Source organism: Triticum aestivum, chromosome 5D (assembly GCF_018294505.1).
Source record: "Triticum aestivum cultivar Chinese Spring chromosome 5D, IWGSC CS RefSeq v2.1, whole genome shotgun sequence".
NCBI lineage: Eukaryota > Viridiplantae > Streptophyta > Magnoliopsida > Poales > Poaceae > Triticum > Triticum aestivum.
In genome coordinates, this window is record NC_057808.1 from 423,776,958 (window position 1) to 423,798,477 (window position 21,520).

The 21,520-nt window shown below is 42.2% G+C and overlaps 3 protein-coding genes across 3 annotated transcripts; all 3 read left to right on the forward strand.

Annotated features, from left to right (window-relative positions):
• Positions 1–6: 6 nt before the first annotated feature.
• On the forward strand, positions 7–2,737 carry LOC123122324 (wax ester synthase/diacylglycerol acyltransferase 4). Its single transcript, XM_044542513.1, has 6 exons — positions 7–289; positions 478–544; positions 620–693; positions 1,115–1,330; positions 1,476–1,613; positions 2,324–2,737. The coding sequence occupies exons 1-6, from the start codon at positions 281–283 to the stop codon at positions 2,489–2,491; spliced, it is 672 nt and encodes a 223-aa protein (XP_044398448.1). The 5' UTR covers positions 7–280; the 3' UTR covers positions 2,492–2,737.
• A 3,342-nt stretch (positions 2,738–6,079) lies between these two features.
• LOC123122323 (uncharacterized) lies at positions 6,080–8,314 on the forward strand. The gene is made up of 3 exons (XM_044542512.1): positions 6,080–6,548; positions 7,093–7,316; positions 7,445–8,314. Exons 1-3 carry the CDS (start codon positions 6,263–6,265, stop codon positions 8,060–8,062), a joined length of 1,128 nt encoding a protein of 375 aa, XP_044398447.1. The 5' UTR covers positions 6,080–6,262; the 3' UTR covers positions 8,063–8,314.
• A 2,205-nt stretch (positions 8,315–10,519) lies between these two features.
• LOC123122321 (wax ester synthase/diacylglycerol acyltransferase 11) lies at positions 10,520–14,888 on the forward strand. Its single transcript, XM_044542510.1, has 7 exons — positions 10,520–10,858; positions 10,951–11,571; positions 12,303–12,369; positions 12,478–12,551; positions 13,300–13,515; positions 13,657–13,794; positions 14,506–14,888. The coding sequence occupies exons 1-7, from the start codon at positions 10,583–10,585 to the stop codon at positions 14,671–14,673; spliced, it is 1,560 nt and encodes a 519-aa protein (XP_044398445.1). The 5' UTR covers positions 10,520–10,582; the 3' UTR covers positions 14,674–14,888.
• Positions 14,889–21,520: the final 6,632 nt, after the last annotated feature.

Sequence of the window (21,520 nt, forward strand, 5' to 3'; positions counted from 1 at the left end):
GCCGGAGCAGCCGGCGCGCACGGGCGCCATCTACGAGCCGCAACACCGGCAGCCGCTGCCCTCGGGCGCCCTGGCGGCGTTCGTCGCATGGGTTTGGCCGTACCTCGTGCTTGCATGGAACACCGTGGTGGACGTCATCTTCTTTGCTGCGACGATTCTGTTTCTGAGAGACCCGAACACGCTCTTCAGACGCGGGGACAGTGAAGTTACGTTGAACCCCCGCAGGCGCTTCGTGCACCGGAGCTTTAGCTTGGACGACGTCAAGTTCATCAAGAATGCCATGAACTGCGTAAGTATATACCACCTCTGTGACGTTTTTTGACACTGTGTATAGTGTTAAAAAGTCATATATTATGGGACGGAGGGAGTATATATATGATAATATGACCTATAGCTATCAGCAAGCTCATCTCTTTCGAGCCAGATTAAACTAGTCGTTGAAGCGCCATTTTCTGTATTTTTATTTTCTTTCCACAGACTGTTAATGATGTGCTAGTCGGAGTCACTTCTGCTGCTCTATCACAATATTACTTTCGTAAGTCTGGTAAGAGATGTACGTTGTGACAATCTGTTGTTTTTACTGTACATGTTTCTGCAACTTATCTTCAAATTATGTTAGGTTACCCTAAGACACGCAAACTATGTTTGCGATGTGTCCTCCCTGTAAATACAAGGCCAACAGCTAGCCTACAAGTAAGTTTCTTTATGGAAATATGCATGAAATTTCAAATGCATGTCATTAGTTATTGATTTTTTTTTCATTTATATATCTCTGTCACCAAAATATTACTCCTCTTCCTTATGTAATTAGATGACGTTTCGGACATCGGGACAATCTCCAACATGCAAATTTGGTCATAAAATCCATATGATTATGTTAGTAAAAGAATATAAATCATGGTATCTATGAAAATATGACAAACTAATGATTTTACATATGTTCACATGATCAGGCGAAAAAAATCATTGTATATTACTAGTCACTCTTGGAGTAGCTAGTTTCATTACTCATTTGCTGATCCATAATTAGTTTCCAAATGCAAGCTTGAGAATATATTATTAATTTGTAGTGTATCATAACTTTAATCTAATGTTTTCTTACAACTATGTGCAGACATATGTTAATATGATAGAATCGGGTAAAAGTAATGATGTGGCATGGGGAAATCAAATAGGCTACATCCTCCTTCCATTTCAATTAGTGGTACACGATGATCCACTTGCATATGTTCGGAAGGCAAAGAAGACCTTGGATAGAAAAAAGAGCTCACTTGAAGTTATCTTCACGTGTAAGATTAGCGAGCTTTTTGTCAAAATGTTTGGCCTGAAGGTATTTCTTTTTCCCGTTTGTATTGATATGTTTTCCTAATATCAAACTTAGACAATTAAGCAACTCATTGTCTAGCAAATTAACACTTCTTTTATTTAGTTATTATTCTCCATTTTATAATTGTTCAACTTGACAATCCAAGCAGGCAGGTGCTTTTATCATCGGTCGTATGCTCACGAATACAACTACTACGTTCTCGAACATGGTTGGACCAACAGAGCAAGTAGAGTTCTATGGACACCCATTTGTCTCCATTGCACCTACCGTTTATGGTATTCCACAAGTAAGTTAGCCATGATCTTACATCGAAACCTTCAACCTTAAGCCACATTTGTACTTTTGTCAACCCAAATCATCCACCACATTGTCCACAATGCAAGGACATTGGTATTCAGCGCTTTCAAACATAAGTACTCTAGTACGTATGAATTATAAAAAAAAATTGGGCAAGCTAATCCGGTTTACTAGAACAAACAAAAAAACAAGAATTAGAACTCAAAACATCAAAAACCACATATGCTTCCTTAGTTTATACTTCGTTGTACATTTATATCCAAAATGGTGGATGCACCTTGGAGGAACCACAATGTATACAATAAGAAGGAACAAATTTGAGTTAAAGAGTACTCAAAACAAGGTGTGTGCTCTCACACCTCTCGCCAATAGAGATATGAAATAACAAGTTTAAGTAGGAGTAACTATGTAGTTGCATTTCCACTCTTTTTTTGTGACTGTGAACTTTAACCCAAAACGCAATAGATGGTTAGATGCAACTCTATATACATCTCTCCGAATAGTTCATCACCAATGGCTCCTGAATTTAGGAGATGACTTGACCTTGGGTAGGCATATACACATAAAAATGTAAGCCCGGATCCTTGAAACAATCAGGGAAAAATTGATTGCAAAAATATAAAAGAGACTGGAAATAAACCTAGAATATTCTAATCATCTGCAACCTGATTTTGTATTTAATTACCTTTCTTTTTGCAGGCTTTAGTTGTACACTATCAGAGTTACAATAGCACTATTAAGGTAATTCTGTCAGTCGATGAGGAAATAATTCCAAATTATACTCAACTTCTGGATGACTTTGTTGAGTCTTTCGGGCACATTAAGGATGCGGCTTCAAGGCTTTCAACACATGTCAAGAAGGGATAATCAACATACAAATGCATTAGTGTGCTTTCTGAAACTGCATAATGCAAGCAGTATACTCCCACATGTTTGATGTGTGTCTCATGACTCACGCATCAATAGTAATTAAAATCAGAAACTCTACAACAAGGGATGGAAGTCAAATGTATTAAGTTCACTATTATTGTTGGATAATGATGTGTTGCATTGTATGAAGCACAATAATTATACCATAACTGTGTATAATGCACACTATTAGATTTTTTTTTATGAATGGAGGTCCCGAACCATCACATATCACTCAAAAAACTGGCACACAAGTGTATTGGTGACGGTTGTTGAGACTCGTTATGTATTCCCTATCATAGGTTGAAAGCCGTGATGCACCTCCAAACCATCACATGTTTTGGTTGTTGACCATCAAAGATCTGCCCTAGGCCCATTTGGTCCTGACCAGGGCCCAGCTGGATTGTGTGCTGAAATAAACCATCATTGATTTACGATGAGGTGGGCTCCATTGTGCCATTCAACGTGGCATCCCATCAATACGATCCTTTTTTAATCAAAATATTTGGGCCCATCCAATGCATTATTTATTGGGCCATGGGCGATTTATTTCTATATTATTTTCTATCCAAATATTTTTATTTTATCTACCTAGCTTTTTTATCTACCTATCTATTGTATTGGTAATTACTATGGACCTTGGCTTGCTCTACCCTATCTATATTTTAGCCCATATTGCCCATTATTTCATTCACTAAGTAAAACAAATCATTAGTGTAACCATATAAAAAATACAACACACAACATAGAAGTTTTCCTCCACAAAATGAGAAGATACAACACTAATACATCACATAACAAACTTACAAATCAACACATCACACATATAACATTTACATCATAAAAATATAAATAAGATTAGTCAGGGAAAGGTTCATATACAGTGGTCCACTCTCCCGCAAACCTGTGTAATCCCCTACTTAAACATGATGTTTGATGCTATGAGTTATTATCCAATGATTTATTTCACCGCTATTATATGTGAGTAGATTATTTTTGTCCTATGGATTAATTAGTGAATTACTGTGATTGATTTGAGTTGCATGTGGTTATGTTGCTATCCTTTGGTGCCCATCATATGAGCGGCGTGTGGATCAAACCTTAGGGTTAGTAGTATGTTAATAGGACTATGCATAGGACGACCGAAGTGTTAGATATTGCCGAGATTGAGTGTACAAATTGATGCATAATCATATGGAATTCAAAGGGGCCAGTATATGTTAATGCTATGTTTGGGTTTACCTTAAGGAACAATGTTAGTATTTGTGGATGCTTGCTAATAGTTTAAATCATAGGTACATATGATTAAAAGTATGAATACTACGTTAGCAGAGGCCTCTCCCACATATAAACTGCAATGATGATAATCAGTTTAGTAACTTAGCTAATTGCCTAGGGATAATTCCGCACATCCTACTACCACTTTTCCCCACTCGTTATCTTTACTCTATTATACTTTTACTCAAACAACACCTTACTTTTATATACAAGTTCTTTACTACCTTGCAAAACTTCTTTTCATTATCGCAAAGTACTTCTAGTATTATTTCATAGGCAAAGCAAATGTTTGATGTACGCTGGGTTGTATCAGTGGAAGATAGGACCCGAGAGAATATTTATCTTATCATTATCTCTTTGTGGGTTCAACATGTCATACTTACCACCTTCATTGTGGGAAAGTGCTACGACAATACCTTGCACTTGGGGATTATTAGTGGATTTATCGATCTCTTCAACGAACAATCAAGCCCAACCAGCTCCTATCCGAATTCCCCAACTATTTTTTTGCCTAAGGAACGCCCCTACAAACGTGTGTGACGTTCTAATGACAGGATAGAGGGCGGGCCAACGGTTAGGGTTGTCAATCCCCGACCCATCCGCAACGCTGAGGGTGATCTCGACGGGGACGCCGGAGGGAGCATGCGACTGCCCAGCTCCAGCATGGCGCCATTGATCACCAAGATCCAACGCAGGGGATTCCATCGCCATGTGATATATAGACGAGCGTGAGATCTGCGGGATGCATGTCGCCATGTAGGAGTAAAGGTGGACCAGAAGAGCGCACACGCTTTTCGCAACGGAAGTGTTCAAGAACCCGCTGTCGTTGTTCTTGCCGCCGGTGCTTAGGCCCACTAAAAAAAGGGATTTGTGTTCGTTCAAAAAAGTAGGAATTTCTAGATTTTTTAATTGAAAAGTAAAATTTAAAAACAAATTAACTCAAATAAATAAAAGTTGGTTTGACCAGAAATATTCACAATACCCTTTTTTTGTAGAAATAAAAAGGGGTGTTCACGAGGAGAGTTGGTATAGCGAACGAGTCGAGAGAGCTGACCTGGCACCCGATCGGGTGTCGTCAGAATCGGATGGCTGGAATGGTGTTCGCCAAGATTGGTCGCCTGGTGAATGTTCGCCAAATAACAATGCCCACAAGAAAAATACTTTGCTCCTTGACATTTGTTTTGCCATATTGATTTCTTGCTACATATTCACTTGATGCTGCTTAGGGACTGATACAATAATGATATGTTTACGCATGATTTGTTTGTTGCTGTTGGTGTGGGTAGATTCATGCTCAGCAGAATATTCATGTTTCCATTGTAACGCACGGCCAATTACCTAGTTTCCTTTTAAAAAAACCATCCAGTTACGGTTTCACTCTCGCAAAAGCTAACTGCTTCGCAGAGCGACAGTTTCTGCCGCCCTTGGACGTTGGCGAGCGGTGATCTCCACCTCTCTCCGTCCACTGCTCCTGTGGTTGATGGAGGGGGGTTGGCTCCTATTTCTCCTCCTGTTGTTCCTTAGGTTTAGGGCTTCGTCTTCGTCTACTAGTACCAATTTGGTGAGATTGATGTTGCGTCGAATAAGGTGGTGTCGGTCTCTTCCTCGCCACAGCGACGTTTTTCCTGGCGGCACAACTGAGCTGATGTGTCTTCTTGTCGTTTGTTTGGACCGGTCGGCCTTATGCTTCTTGTGTCTGCTGGTTGTCGGCTCTTATGGCGTCGTCGTCAAGTGTGACAGATTGGTGCTGGTACAAGGTTCGTGGCCCGACGGCTGTGGACTTGGCGTTTCCCCCCAACAACAACGGCGGGATATGTTAGATATGTATCCAGGTTGGCGCGGGGAACATCCTCGGCCGACATGCCACATCGTCAAGTGCCTGTTTTGCAGGTCTGGTCTTCGGCTCACAACGCCTACAAGGCTATGGTGCTGGTCTGGATTTGGTTTGCTGGTGCTCCACCTCTTTCCTCGTGTGCGTCTCGGTGGCGCTGACTGTTGACGGCGACTTCAGATTTGGTTGTTTGCAGGGACTAAGGACTTATTTATTATATATTTTTATGTAGGGTTTTTTCTACGGTGTTTACTGTACATCTCCCGGTCTTTGTGCTTGTTTTCGCTTGTGTATGTGCAATTGTACTCTGTTTTATATTAACTAATACGTACAATATGTGAGGTCAAGAAAAGATATTTCCTTAAAAAAATAAAAAGACGCGCGCGCATCCGGCCGGACTCGTCCCGCTCGAGCCCATCCGTACTCTTGCCGAGTCGAACACGAGCGTTTGTGTTCGCGTTCGGTTGTGCTACTCCCGACCCGAGCCACGAGCTGGCCCGAGCCGAAGGTGATCGATCCAGAGCCGCCGCGCACCCCCAATTTCGAAGGAGAAAAAGAAGAAAGGAAATAGAAAAAAACAGAAAAGCGAGGGGGAAAAACCCTAGGAGACGAAGGGGGATATGGCGGCCGGCGGGCTGGCGGGGACGGAGCTGGTCAGCACCGGCGGGGCGGAGGCCGGCAACAACGCAAGGGTGACCGGCAGAGGGAAGAGGAAGGCGCTGCGGAAGGCCCGCCAGAAGAAGCCCTCGTCCTACAGGAGGGACGATCGCCGAGACCGCGAGGAGTTCATGCGGGCTCTCAGGGAGGAGGAGCCCATAGAGCTGAGGGAGGAGGACGAGATCCCCGATTATCGCGAACTCTGGGACTGTCTCTACGCCGACCACTTCGGCTCCTTCGACGACCAAAGTGAGTGTCAGTCGAATCTGTTCTCTTCTTGCCGCGAATCAAATGATGAATTGGAGGGCGAAAGTCGATGCAGGGGAGTAAAGTGAAGGGATTTTGTTGTCCTACACACGGCACTAGTAGTAATTTAGGAATCGAATGATGAGTAATTTTGTTTTCCTACAATATACTCCCTCCTTTCCTAAATATAAGTCTTTTTTATAGATTTCAATGCGGACTACATACAGATACAGGTGTATATAGACATACTTTAGAGTATAGATTCACTCATTTTGGTCTGTATGTAGTCCGTAGTGGAATCTCTAGAAAGACTTATATTTAAGAACGGAAAGAGTAGATTATGTCAGAGACCTCTTTGCATAACGTAGGAGAATTAGCCAACCCAGTCCATGTAAATACCCGACAATGCTTGGATGGACAACAACATGGATGGTGATTGGTGAAACCACAATCACAATTTTGCTTCCTGCAAGTATGGCATGTAGTTTCCTGCTGACAAGCTCCTAGTGTTGCTATATAATTCTCTTCACATTTTTTCTACATGTAGCGGCTCTTGGTCCCATGCGCCATACATTCGAACCCATCCCAAGCTACGCCGCTCCTGATTGTACCTTGCAGATCTTCTACATCCGAGTCACCGAGATTAGCAAAGATGGTCTCCAGTGGCCTCTGCATGTCCATGGCTTGGTTGCTGCGAGGGACTCTGTAGATCACAACCGCAACTTCCTCTTCAATCGCACTAGGGATGACTGTCAAACCCTCACCCAAGAAGTGAGCACCATCTATCTAAGCATGCCTGTCTGCTTAGTTTGGCTTTCTTTCTTCCTTCTCCCACTGCTGTCTAGTATACTACTAGACTGTCAATTTGGTTGATTAACTGATGATGATGATGCTTGCAGGATCCATGGTTGATGTTAACCGGCCCATCTCGTGCGCTCGTGTTAATTGATCCGATTGCGTTTGAAGTTCAGCTAAAAGTAAAGAGCAAAACAGAGCCTGGAAAAGATGAACTGTTGGCTTTCAAAGTCTTCAGCTACCACAAAGCTTATCATTCTGATGAGGTGGAATCTACACGCATCACCTGCAAGCGCTGCACGCTTGAGTTTGCATATGCGCCGTTGCTTCCTTCAGTCGAGGCCACTGTCACTGTCCAAGTTATTGATGGGTCATGGGACGACCATGTTCAAGGAGTTGTTACTTGCCGCACTGCCAGCATGGAAAATGGGGAGATGGTGTTGCTTGCTTCTCGAGATGGAAAAATGCCTGTCAACTCGGATGGTGTGATTGAGCTTTCAAGGCGCGTTGTTTCTGTAGAATTAAGGGGACAGCTGTTGGTTTCCGTGCTGGGCCGTGGGACGGGTGATAAGAAAGGTTTGGTCGCGACAGATACCGCTCTCTTTACACAGATGAATGCCGGCACGAGTCATGGCGTATGTGATCTTGGTTTCTGCAAGGTGCAAGTTACTGTTGCTTGGTCCTTTCTTTCTACCCTGGCAGACATGCTGCTTTCTGCTTAACAGCTGTGTCTGGAGGGTGTCGGGGATAGTTTTCGACCAACCTGTTTAGCCTTTTTAGTGGTGTTTCTAACTCGTAAACTGTTGAAGAACCGGTGGTGTTTTGTAGCGGCTCAGATGGTGTCTAAGCAGCCCAGTTGTTGAGCTTATACCTGTCTGTTCTTTTTATTGGTTATTATTACCTGTCCATTGGTACAACTGTACAAGTAAACCTGCAAAATTTTGTACTGTAAAAAAAACCCTGCAAAGTTTTGTACTGACAGCACCCCATCTACTGATGGAACTTGCTGTCAATGTTTTGTGGCGGTCTCAAATGCAGTATCTGCTAATTTCGTTGATCCGTGTTTGCGTGTTAGTGTATACATGAACATACACTTGTTCTGAATTAGTTGTGCAGCACAGATGTAACTGAAACAATACAGTTGCTCAGCACACCTGAAACTATACATAACTATTATAAACCATTTGCAATCACTAGAACCAAAGCATTGCCATGGTTTCACATTTCAGTTCAGCTGTATGTATTTTTGATTGCTTACCATCTCTGACAAGGTTTCCATGTTGGCCCAAAATTTCCAGATCATCATATATGTTCCCTGAGTCACGACATGAAACCGATGATCTTAGCTAGTTTGTTATCCAAAGTACTTAAAATGTTATTGACATTTATCAAAGGCCAGGCAATAAGGTTTTTTCTGATATCAAGTAGATTAGAAACAGAGCAAAATGATGCTATTTCTATGTAGGGTACAACTAAGGTACAGTATCAAAGCTGTCAGTTCTCGTTTAGTTCAAGCTGTGTGCTGTATCCGGTGGGACCTTGTAAATTTATGTAAACTAACTTTTCATAGTAAAATATTTTGTTCCACCTAGGTATATTTATTGATCCTCTGATGCAGGTTCAGCAATAACTGATATTGTAATTGACTGGCCCGCTTACCAAACTATGAAGCAGTTAGTGAAATGATGAGTTCTTCAGCAGTAAGTCTCTTTTTTGTTTTTCTTGTTCAGAGGAATCTGAAAAAACATATCCCAGAAGAATTTAACATGCTTACAATTATACTCCCTCCATCCCAAGTTACTTGCTGCAGAAATGGATGTATCTAGATGTATTTTTAGTTCTAGATATATCAATTTCTATCCATTTCTGCAACAAGTAATTCGGGACGGAGGGAGCATCAGATAATAGTCTTAGTTAAAATGGAAATGAGCAAGCTGTTCTGTAATAGAGATCAGCTTGAGACACTCCAATCTCACCTACTAGATTGAAGTCTCCATATCTGTAAATTTCTCAAATTTCAGGACTTTGTGTTTTCCAAACAAAACACTGTTTATGTTACTATGACAAGTTTATAAAACAAAATGCAACATCATGAAGCAACGTAACAACCAGTTGTTACCAGAATTTGAGCAAAATACATCTGTGCGGCCTTTACGTTTAACTAGATCCAAAACGTAAACGATCTCAATATGAGCTTGGCTGATGTATATTGGTCTATATCATTTATAATGCACATATATAGACCAATATACATCAAATAAATGAGGAAATTTGAGTAAAGCTAGGAATTTTAGTGGACTCTGTACACACATTTTTTTGGATGTTTTTTTTGTGGGTACATTTTTTTGGATGTTGGCTTTGCCATTGCTCCCCCGTTCCATTATATCAATGAAACCCCCCTTTTTTGCGGGGATATATGAATGAAAACCCAGTTATGCAATACTTTCTAGGGCAATCTCCACGTGCAGGTTTCTTCAGAATTTTTGGCTTAAAGGACCACATTTGAATGTGAATTACCATGACGGCATTCAAATGTGGTGACGGCATTCAAATGTGGTCCTTTTTATGAAATGAAATAGAGGGAGAAGCTCATCAATGGTAGCCGAGGAGCCCGATGTTTACTGTTGAATATGATCAGACCGGCAACTACCAACGGTCTCAGCTGTTCTGATAGTGTTACTTGACCAAGAAAGACTACCACGCCGGCGCATTAAAATGTACGTAGTACTTCTTTTCTTCTGGACTCCTTTGAAATTCTTATTATATGCTGCTTTTAAGGTCTCGCACTGGACTACGTTTTCTTTCTTTTTTTGCGAGATTGGACTACGCTTTCAAACTGCCGCCATCTTTATTTCCTCAAGGACCAGTGTGCCTTTCATTAATTAACACCCCTTCCGTGCCATAATATAAGAGCGGTATTGATAGCACTAATGTAGTGTGTCAAAACTGCTCTTATATTATGAGACGGAGGGGATTATACTTTCTTCAATCCTAATATAATTTTAATATAAGTGTCTCAACTATAGCACAACTTTGACGGAGGAGGTATACATACTCGTACCAGTTTGTTTTTTCTTGCGAGGTCTTTTACCAATCTTCCGCGTGTCTGTACAAGCTAGTCAGGAAGGTCACGGAAAGAGAAACACATACTCCTCATCCTATAAATACCTACACCTACTACCTACAGATCGAGCAGATCACTCCGTAGTACATGCAGCGATCCTCTCTTGAAAAGAGTAGCTATGGACGCTAGCAGTGTCAGCCCCTCGATAGCCTCCGCGCCAACTAGCCGATTGCTCCCGATACGCACGCCGAGATCGGCACCGGCCGAATGGACGACGACGGACGATTTCTCGGCGGCTACCGAGGAGGAAGAGCCTGTCACCCCTACTGCAAGACTCATGGAAGGTATATACATCGTCGTTACCATCGGCCTTGGTTCGCCCGTAAACCTACCGGTCTTCAGCGCCGGCGTTGCCGCGGAACTTGCCCGTTTCCCACGCTTCCGCAGCATCCAGGTATATCTACAGCTATAAGTAAAAGCTATAAGCAGCGATTTTGTCACTAGGTTAATTTCACCCGTGAGTGCCTGTGCGTTCGTTCACGGCAGGTCACAGATGGGTCAAAGGACGGCAACAACCCGCGGTGGGCGCGCACGGCGGTGAACGTGGAGGACCACATGATCGTCCCGACGCTTGACCCCGCCGCCGTGGCGGCCGACCCGGACCGGGCCGTGGAGGACTACGTGGCCTCGGTGTACACGCTCCCCATGGACCGCTCCCGCCCGCTATGGGAGTTCCACTTCCTCGACTTCCCAACCTCCGAGGCGGCCTCCACCGTGGTGGCCCGCGTGCACCACTCCCTCGGCGACGGGATGTCGCTCATCACACTCCTCCTGGCGTCCGCGCGCAGCGCCGCCGACCCGACACGCCTGCCGGCCATGCCGGAGCCGCCGGCGCGCACAGGCGCCATCTACGCGCCGCGGCGCCGTGAGCCGACATCCCCTGGCGCCCTAGCAGCGTTCATCACGTGGATCTGGCCGTATCTCGTGCTCGCATGGAACACCATGGTGGACGTCAGCTTATTCGCTGCGACGACTGTGTTCCTGAGGGACCCGTGGACACCCTTCAGACGTGCGGACGGCGACGTCATGTTGAACCCCCGTAGGCGCTTTGTGCACCGGAGCCTTAGCTTGGACGACGTCAAGTTCATCAAGAATGCCATGAGTTGCGTAAGTATATATATATGTCCTACTAGCTATCTAGCTGCCTGTTCGATGGATCGATGATCACATAACTCTTCTAAAATCCCCATCTCTACACTATTACTATGTACGTACGGCATTTCCTCCGAGCCAGACATAAATAGTTGTACAATTAGTTCACAGCAATATACTCTTGACATGTATCAAGGTAGTTAATAAATGCAACCATATATGATACCACTTCACCCCGCAAAATAAATAAATGGTACTGCTTCTATGACACTTTGCACTATGAAGGCAATAGTAACATAGACTAATGTTCATGACACTAATCTAAGTTACTCACCACTATGACTAGCCTAAAAGTGTTCAATTTTCTTAACCAAACCTTGATACTCAAAATCATCTTTAATCTATAGAATGTTTTTAATCTCAAAATCATCTTTAATCTGATATCAGTTAAAACATATTGTAAGCATACACTTTAAGCTATAGAATGTTTTTAATCTCAAAATCATCTTTAATCTGATATCATCAGTTTTATCTCTTGACATGTGTGGCCTTAGCGGTTATAATTATGCTTCTGTGTGCGTCTAGCTATTTGCGTGCTAATATTAGCTGATAGTATGTCACACAGCTTGAAGTGAGTTGTGCCCGAACATTAACGCGCGGCCGCTCTATTTATTCTCTACTAGTATTAATTAATTTGGTCCTTTTTGCGAATAATTAATTTTGTCGGTGTTTTTTTCTTTCTGGAGACTGTCAATGATGTGCTGGTTGGGGCAACTTCCGCTGCTCTGTCACGCTATTACTTTCGCAACTCTGGTAAGTAATGTAAGCCGGACAACGAGGGTATACAGTTTCTCCCACAAGCAAACGTACTGTACTTGCTATACACATTAATTCATGTAAATGATCTTCAACTTGTGTTAGGTGGCACTGACACCTACAGAACATGGTTGCGGTCTGTCCTCCTTGTAAATACAAGGCCAACCGCTAGCCTACAAGTAAGTTTTTTCATTTCCATCAGAAGAAAAGTTTTTCTTTCACCAAAATGTGTAAATTTCCAAAAAACGTCATTATTGATATTCATTTATGTTTCTGCGCTCCGAATGACTATGCCTTACTTACGTGAATATACGACATTTCAGTTGTCAGAACGATTTTCAACCCGCAAGTTTGGCCCAGTACTTTTCATATGAATGTTAGTAAAAGAATAGTATGAATCATTGTATTATGAAACAACTCTAGTAAAACTATTGAGATCATACTCCCTCCTTTCCGGTTTATAAGGCTTATCTCAGAATTTTAGTTTTCCCGTTTTATAAGGCTCAATTTGGTTGTTCCCCATCACATGTTCAGATTTCAAGGTGCATTAAATCATTGCATGCAAGTATTAAAAGAAAATTGACCAATGCATGTGTTTTGTGCATGCATACATTGTAATTAATGCATTGGTAAACACAATTGTTTGAGGAAAACAAGCGCATTAATTGACTGGTTTTGCAAACTACAAAAATTATTCCACCACTCACCATCTACCTTGGTTGATGAGATTTTTGAATTGAGCCCTATAAACCGAAAAGGAGGGAGTATATGTACACCTGAAGAATCTAATTAATTCCAGTGTGTAATACTAGTAGTTTGACTGCATGTGTTTGTGTTGAAACGTAAATTATTTTGGAATGCAAGAGATCATCTCATTACAAAGCATATCATTATTTTAGTCTAATGTTTTCTTACAACTATGTACAGGCATATGCTAATATGATAGAATCCGGTAGGAGCAACGATGTGGCATGGGGAAATCAACTAGGCTACATCCTCCTTCCATTTCATTTAGCAATGCACAATGATCCACTTGCATATGTTCGCAAGGCTAAGATGACCGTGGACAGGAAAAAGAGCTCACTTGAAGCTATCTTCACATGTAAGACAAGTGAAGTTTTTGTCAAAATGTTTGGTCTGAAGGTATATTTTATACCCATTTACTTATATGTTTTTCGTAAAATCGAATTACACAAATTAAGAAACTCCTTGTTAAATAAACTAACATTGTTTTTACTAGTTATTATCCAAGTTTGTAACTGTTTGACTTGACAATCCAAGCAGGCAGGCGCTTTTACCTTCCGCCGTATGTTCGCCAATACAACTATTTCATTCTCAAACTTGGTTGGACCAATTGAAAAAATAGAGTTGTGTGGGCATCCAGTTGTCTTCATTGCGCCTAGCGTTTATGGAGTTCCCCAAGTAAGTCACCCACGATCTTACGTCGAAAAACCTTCAATCTTAAACCAAAATTTTACTTTTATCAAACTCAACTCATCTACAAAACAATCCACAATGCAAGGACATCAGTCGTAATGCTTCGCTTTGGAATAGAAAGTCACTCTATCTAAATGATCAAACCACCCATTTGATCTTTTTGGTTTATTGGAAAAAAAGGATAATACAGAACTACAACATTATACATGATTTACCATATGGTCATATAGTTATATTCAAAATTATAGATGGACCAAGGAGAAAGTAAACATATATAACTAGACGGACCAAATTCGAGTTCAAGAGTACTCAAAACTAGGCAAGGTGTACTCTGAAACTTCTCTCCAATGGAGTTTATAGAACAATGAGATAGTTAGGAGTATCTGTGTTGCTGCATTTCCTCCTCCTCCTCTTCTTTTGTAAGTGAACTTGAACCCAAGACACCACATATGGTTAGATGCCATTCTAGATATAGCTATGCGGATAGTTTTGTCATTAAATAGCTACGCGACTATGGAGATAACTTGGTTTTGTGTGGGCATACATGAATACACACACCCAACCAAGCTAGGTTAACATCTTGGAACAATACAAGTAAAACTCCACCATGGAAAAAATAGAAATGGAAGTAAACATATAAAATTCAATCATTCTGCCACCCTGATTTGTAATTAATCACAAAGGTTTCTTTTGCAGGCTTTGATTGTGCACTACCAGAGTTATAATAACACTATTAAGATAGTTTTATCAGTTGATGAGGAAATATTTCCAAATTATAGTCAACTTTTGGATGACTTTGTCGAGTCCTTCGGACTCATTAAGGATGCGGCTTCAAGGCTTTCAGAATCCATCAAGAAAGAGTAATATAATCAATGGTGAATTACTTAGTGCCCGTATGAAAATTGTATAATGCCAGCATTATACACCTGCATATTCGATATGTGTGTGTCATGAGTCTCGACAAAGTAGCTAAAATGATAAATTGTACCAAACCAAGGTTGCAAGTCAAATGTATTAGGCACACTATTATTGTTGGACAATGATGTATCACAAGGAATAATATGAATTATCCATTTATATGAGGACCATGCTAATTAATTAATTGTCCTCCTATGAGATTTCAGTTTTGTACTCATAACTCTAGAATTGTCTTTGATATGTCCATTAACACAAAAATTTAAATACTGGTTTTTTTGAAGCATAATACAGGGGTACTCTTTGCCCATGGACACACTTTGTTTACCAATAATGTGGCATCCACCTCTGGTTTTTTCCACATTGTAATGATATCACATCTTTTTAGTACAATCACATTTTAGTACTTTTAAAGCATTCTTGAAGCCAATATTTGGGATGCTCATTTTTTTTGTCTCTTGTCCATTGGCGATGGCCATCACGACATTATCTTGCCCCTCCAAGCTAAAGCCATGTAAATGACATCGAATACATTTATAAAAAAAGTAAAACTCCATCAAAGGCTCTCAACAATGATTTAAGATTATTGGCCATCTGATCAAACTGACCGACGCACCTGATTGATATAACACCCTGTAGGATCTCCTCGCGATTCATTCAATCCACCCTAATCAAGTTGGTGCTCCACAAAACAAGCTAGAAACTATATCCTTTGTTGCACCGATCGGCAGTCGAAGGCCTAAGTAGCCCACCGAAAGGATTCTCCCGCCTTGCCCGTTCTCTGTGTGTTAACTAGTCCATTCCGTGCATGCCTGCAAATCCTATTTGCCGCATTAAGCGGCAAACTATCGCTGCTCCGGATAGGCACTGGCCTGTTTTCTGTTTGTTTTCTTTGCTTGTTTTATTGGTTTTTGTTTTTGTTTTTGTTTTTTCTTCTTTTTTTATTTATATATATTTTAAAAAATTCAAAAAATGTCCGTGATTTCATTAAAAATGTTTGTGTTTTTAATAAATGTTCGCAAGTTTGAGAAAATGTTCACATTTTCAATAAAGTTTATTTTCTTTAAAAAATGTTGAACATTTCAAAAATTGTTCACGTCTTCAAAAAATGTTCATGTTTTAAACAAGGGATTTCTATATTCATGCCCTCCTTCCTTTGTTCTGCTCAGGTTCGTCCAAGCCATCTAACATTTTTCACATTTCCCCTCAACCGCTCAGCCCACCCTCACAAATGCCCAAGCGGGAGCTTGCCCGTTAGGTGAAAGTAGTTGACCATTACTTGACTCAGTTAGTGACGCGTGGGACACCCCCTGCTGGCCCATCTGTTAGTGGCTGCATAGTCATAGGCGGCCCCTGAGCCCATCGGCCAGTGTCTGGCTAATTGGCCAAAAAGGTGGCTTATAATGCCGTGAGAGGGACTCGAACTAGAGCCTGACCCGCTGAAACTGCATCGGACGAGCCACTTGAGTGTGTGTGTCTGTGTGTGTGTGTGTGTGTGTTCTGTGACAAAACTGTGTCCTTTTGTCCTAAAGGACACGAAGGATGTGTGTGTGTGTGTGTGTTCTATGACAAAACCGTGTCCTTTTGTCCTAAAGGACACGAAGGATGGACCCAAGATTCAGTAACCCTGGAAATGATGGAGCGCCGACGGTGTGTAACAGCCCCAACCCAAAACCAAGGACCATTTGAAATCTTTGTAATATATTTTGGATCATATTGCAATATGCTGTGTGGTATTTTTTTGCCTTTTCTTTTCTTCATGTCTTTAAATGTTCCACACCAAATTAAAAACTATGATCATTTTCAGCAAGTCATTTGAGCTTCCTCCTTTTCTTTTAGTGGCCTTCTACTTTTCCCTATCAAGCTTTCCAAAAATTCTCAATCAATTTCATTGTTCAAGTTTGGTCTCCAAACTTTGCCACAAATTCGCTTTGCATTTATCAAAGCTCCACCAAAAATATCAAGATTTTGGACACTTCTAACAGCTAGTCCTAGTTCAAACTCATTTGAACTAAGTTCAAAGAGTTTGAATTAAATCTTTCAAACATGCCCACAATCTTTTTCCTAAATCACACTTGTTTTATGAAGTCAAGGAAAAATAGCATTTTGCACAAACTCTTCTCCTAAACGTATGTACATTTCTTGTAGTCTATATTTATTTATTAAATGGAAAAGGAAAAGCAACATTGGGAGAGAGAGATACCAGAGCAGCGCGACCCACTTAACCTCCCCCCTCTCTTTCTATTTTTCACCCCGTAGCCCAACCCACAAGCGAACCAATATGTTCACTATTCTTCTTCCTAGGGTAATTTCCCCTCGATGAAAACCAGGACATGGCCAACGAGCCTGGACTTTCTTTTTCTCCATCAGTGACTAGAAAGAGGGCTAAGTTGGGGTTGATTTCTTGTTCTTGGGCATCTTGGTAGGATCAACCAACACCTTGTAGTTGGCAAGCTCTGCGTCAGCCACATTCGCATCAGCAATGTTCGCGTTCTTTTTTGCAATGTCCTCTTCATACTTCGGGTCTTCGACTACAGTGATGGCACCTCTGGCCCCGACATCTTCACTTCAAATACACATAGAATGGGACGGGTCATGAACTTTACGTAACCCGGCCACCCAAAAATGGAGTGGTATTCGCTCTAAAGCTCGACCACCTCAAAAGAGAGGGCCTCCTTTCAGAAATTGCTCTCACCACCAAAGAGGACCTCCAGAGAAATCTGTCTAAGTGGCTTGGCCTTGATGCCTAGTACCACACCATGGAAAGTCATACCAGTCAGAGAGGGACTCCCATCTTCTCCAGCGTGCTCGCACACAAGATACTGAGCTCGCTGCCACCATCATTAGAACGTTTTGCAGACGGAATCCATTAATGAGAAGATGCACCATGAGAGCTTGCGTACCCAAAATGGCACATGTGGGGTGATTTGTAGGGTCAAAGGTAATCGGTGTCTCAGACCAGTTCAGATACTTCAGGGTTCTGAGGCTATGGGCTATGGCGTTGACCTCTCGACTATGAACCTTTCGCACTTGATTAATTTTCGGATCCACAAAAACCAAAAGCACACCCTTCTCCGGGTATTCGTCTATATAATCCTCAACATCATCACCACCACCACCATCATCGTTGTTAGTAGGTTATTTTCTTTTTTCGACCCGATTCTTTTTAGGGCCATGCACTATCCAGTGGTATGCTTGGTCGGGTTGTTCTCTTCATTCTTATAACCAATTGGTTTGTTCCGAGGTTCCCCCTTCATGATCTTGTCCTCTTTCTCACCATTAGCATACCTATTGGCTATTTTCATCATCGGTGCATGGAGGTAACCTCTGTGCGGCCAAGCTTGAGGTGGAGGTGCTCGTTTCTCACACCCCACCGAAAGGCATGGATCATTGGTCCTCCATGACATTCTCCACATAATTGCTAAGTTGATTCTATATCTGGGTATAATCCCGAGTGGATTCTTTGAGTGACTGTGCACAAAGCATTAGATCATGGTGGCCTCCTGATCACTTCTACGTGCCTTGCAAATTTTTGAAGAACGCGACTTCCAGCTTTCTCCATCTCTGAATGCTATTTTCTGGCAGGTTGTTGAGCCAGGCAAGAGCTGATCCCTCTAAGTACAAGCATTGCCACATAATCATCCCCACCGCCAATCTACATGACAACGAGGTAGTCAGCCAGCCAAGTCTTCGCCTTGCTATTGTCGCCGTACTTCTCGATCCTCGAGCCCATCGACACTCTGTCAGGGAAAGGGGTTGTACGAATTGCTCGACCGAAGCATATCGGCCCCAAAGAAGCTGAGACACTCGCATGTCTCATTCCCTGTCACGACGACCTGCTCGCACATGGTCCACTCGGCTTTGTGCCAAGACACCCCGCGCATTATAATGAAGGTCATCCCAACATCTGCGAGAATCATTCCACCACTGGGAAGAGTCATCTTGCTGCTGAGGAGAGGCATCTCGACGCCAAGGCGAGTCATTATTTCTCCAAGGCGGTGTACACCGGTTACGCGGTAGATCACCATGTGGTCGGGGAGCACCATTCTGATTGCAGGGAAAATCATTGCATCATCAAGGATTATCATCCCGACAACATGGCGAATCGTCCTGATGATGGGGAGTAGCATCCCGACATCATTGCGAAAGATCATCACACCACCGGGGAGAGTCCTCTCAACAATGGAGCGAAACGTCATCACACCGCAAAAGGTCATCACACAAACGAGGAGAGGCCTCTTGGCGGTGCGGTGAGGGGTCTTGCCGGCTCCTACTCGGGTGCGAGCTCGTTGATCCATAGTTTGATGAGGATGGGATGACGTGATTGTCTACTCCCAACTCTGGTTCGAGCCCAGCATTCGGCTCGTGGATGTCAGTCAGTCACGCGACTAAGATATCATCTAGTTCTGTGCAACTGGAGCTTTCAAGAGGGTCGACAACTGCCAAACGTCATCAATTACAACCCTGTCCTTTGGCCTCTAGATTGAATCTGTCAATCTAGTAGCAGTTCTAACATTATCAATTGGAGTTCGAAATATTCAATATCACCTAAACCTATAGGTACAAGGGTGTTTTTCATATTCCAACCACATCGAACCAAATAAGACGAAGAAGGTTGTTGGCACAGCCGACTGGGCTCCGCCAAATCCCACTCTCGAGCCTCCGGCTCGTGTTGTACTCGCGACAGTCGCGTGTTCAAGCAGGTTTGCCTGGGGCGCGGCCTCCAGGGGAATATCGACTGTAGGCCTTGACATCGACTTGAGAATGAACCCCTGCTTGGCTATCCCATGGATTGTATTCTTCATGGGCCGGGACCTTTAGCTAAGTCGTATGTCATCATGGGCCTACACCATGGGCATTATCTCGTAAGTATCTCAATTAATTTCGTAATGACATCTTTGTTGAAATATTTGAAGAATCATATTCGTAATCGGAACACGTGTGAATCTGGAACGAAGTTCCTTCAAAAACAAAAGGAACTTCTTCAGTTGGCTGTAGAGTAGTAGGCGAAGAATGGTGGTCATGAACGTGTAAATCGGTCACACAGACATGAGGTAGAACATATGGTAAAGAAGAGCTTACATTATATGATTTGTACTCCGCAAATCTGAAAGATCAAAATGGTTGGTACAATGATTCGCAAGGATTTAAATTGCTAGCTATAGCTTTTTGGGAGGCTAAAAGTGAAGCTATTGTACTTTGTACTGCTATCCTAGCGCTATTAGCTTAGCTCGCTATCAGCTATTGCTAAAGCCATTATCTCGTAAGTGTGCATGGGAAAATAAATATCATGTAATCATTTGTACATGTAAATTTATCAAAAAACCAATGTATTACCTTCGTTTCTAAATATATGACGTTTTAGTAGTTTAATTTGAACTGCCAAAACTTCATATATTTAGAAACAGAGGTAGTATATAACTAACTAACATGAAAAATTAGAAACCCCAAAAGTGTAGAATCCAATCTTTCTTGAGAGGTTGTTTTATATTGGAGCATCGACCGGTTAGTGACTGCTTCAAGGCGACTCTCACCAACACTCATGTTGTCGCAACCAAGTGAGAAAATAAACCACCTACCCATATGTTAATTAGGTATATGCCAGATTCTCTTTAGTCTTTACTTGGCATGTGTTTTGTTGTTATACCCTTTTTCCCCTTCAAAACACTGTTCTAAGTAGCTTCCGTGATAGCTCGCAATAACTGAAATAGCTATAGGTAGAATCTCATCATTGTGCCACAAAAAAAGCGATTTAGAACCTTGATAATTTGAGAGGCCATGTGAACAAGCAGAAAAAAGAAAACAAAGTAAGAGTAAAAGCAAAAGTTCCCTACGAAATTGAAACTTTGATCCATCAAACTTTGCTCGGAAAGATCGCATGTGCCTATGGAACGCTATAAGCAAAGCAGGCCAAGCAGCGAAGAAAAAAATGTGGGAATAGCAAGCGAACAGAGAGGCTAAGATCACATAACATAGAAGGATGCACAAGGGCGAAGGAAGAAGAGTTCGTCCAACACTAAGAATGGAGAAATCAGACGAACAAAATGAAAAAGAAGCAAAGACCTTAACATGCAAGGTCCACAATGTAGTCGAAAATGAAGGAATAATACGTTACGTATGAAGGATCAGTACAAAATTGAAGTATTGTAACGTATTACTCGCATTTCATTGATTTAGCAGAAAGAGATTACAAAAGGTTTTGGCCAAGTAGCCAGAGAGAGTTTACAAACATCTTTGGGAGCCAGGAGACCACCTCCCTGCTCACATCAAGGCCCATTGCTGATATCTCACCCTGGATCCCCAAACGGGGGCGCTAAACATGTCACTCCGGCAAGACGCCATTGTTCCGTGTCACTCCAGATTTTGTTGATCACCTTGCAGACGTTTGGGGATTTCCCTCTGAACGTGCCGCCGTTTCGCTGTAACCAGATGCGCCAGAGGATCATGGCAAGCATCGACTTCATCCCTCTCCTAGTCTCCAGGGGTGCCCAACCGAGAATTTGAGCGACGATAGTTAGAAAATAGGGTTTAGGGTTTTCCGTGGGGCAAAGTCTCTTCACGTCTTTCTATATATATAACAGTCAGCATACAATTACATACGTACAGGGTACGTGTACATGACACGCTAGACCTATTTTAACACTCCCCCTCAATCTGAACTTCTACTCTGTACAAGGTTTAGATTGGTACTAAAACGGTCTAGCATCTGTCTGGTGGCTGGTTTAGTAAACACATCAGCCAGCTGATCGTTAGAAGAAATGAATCTGACCTCAAGAGCTCCAGAAGCAACACGCTT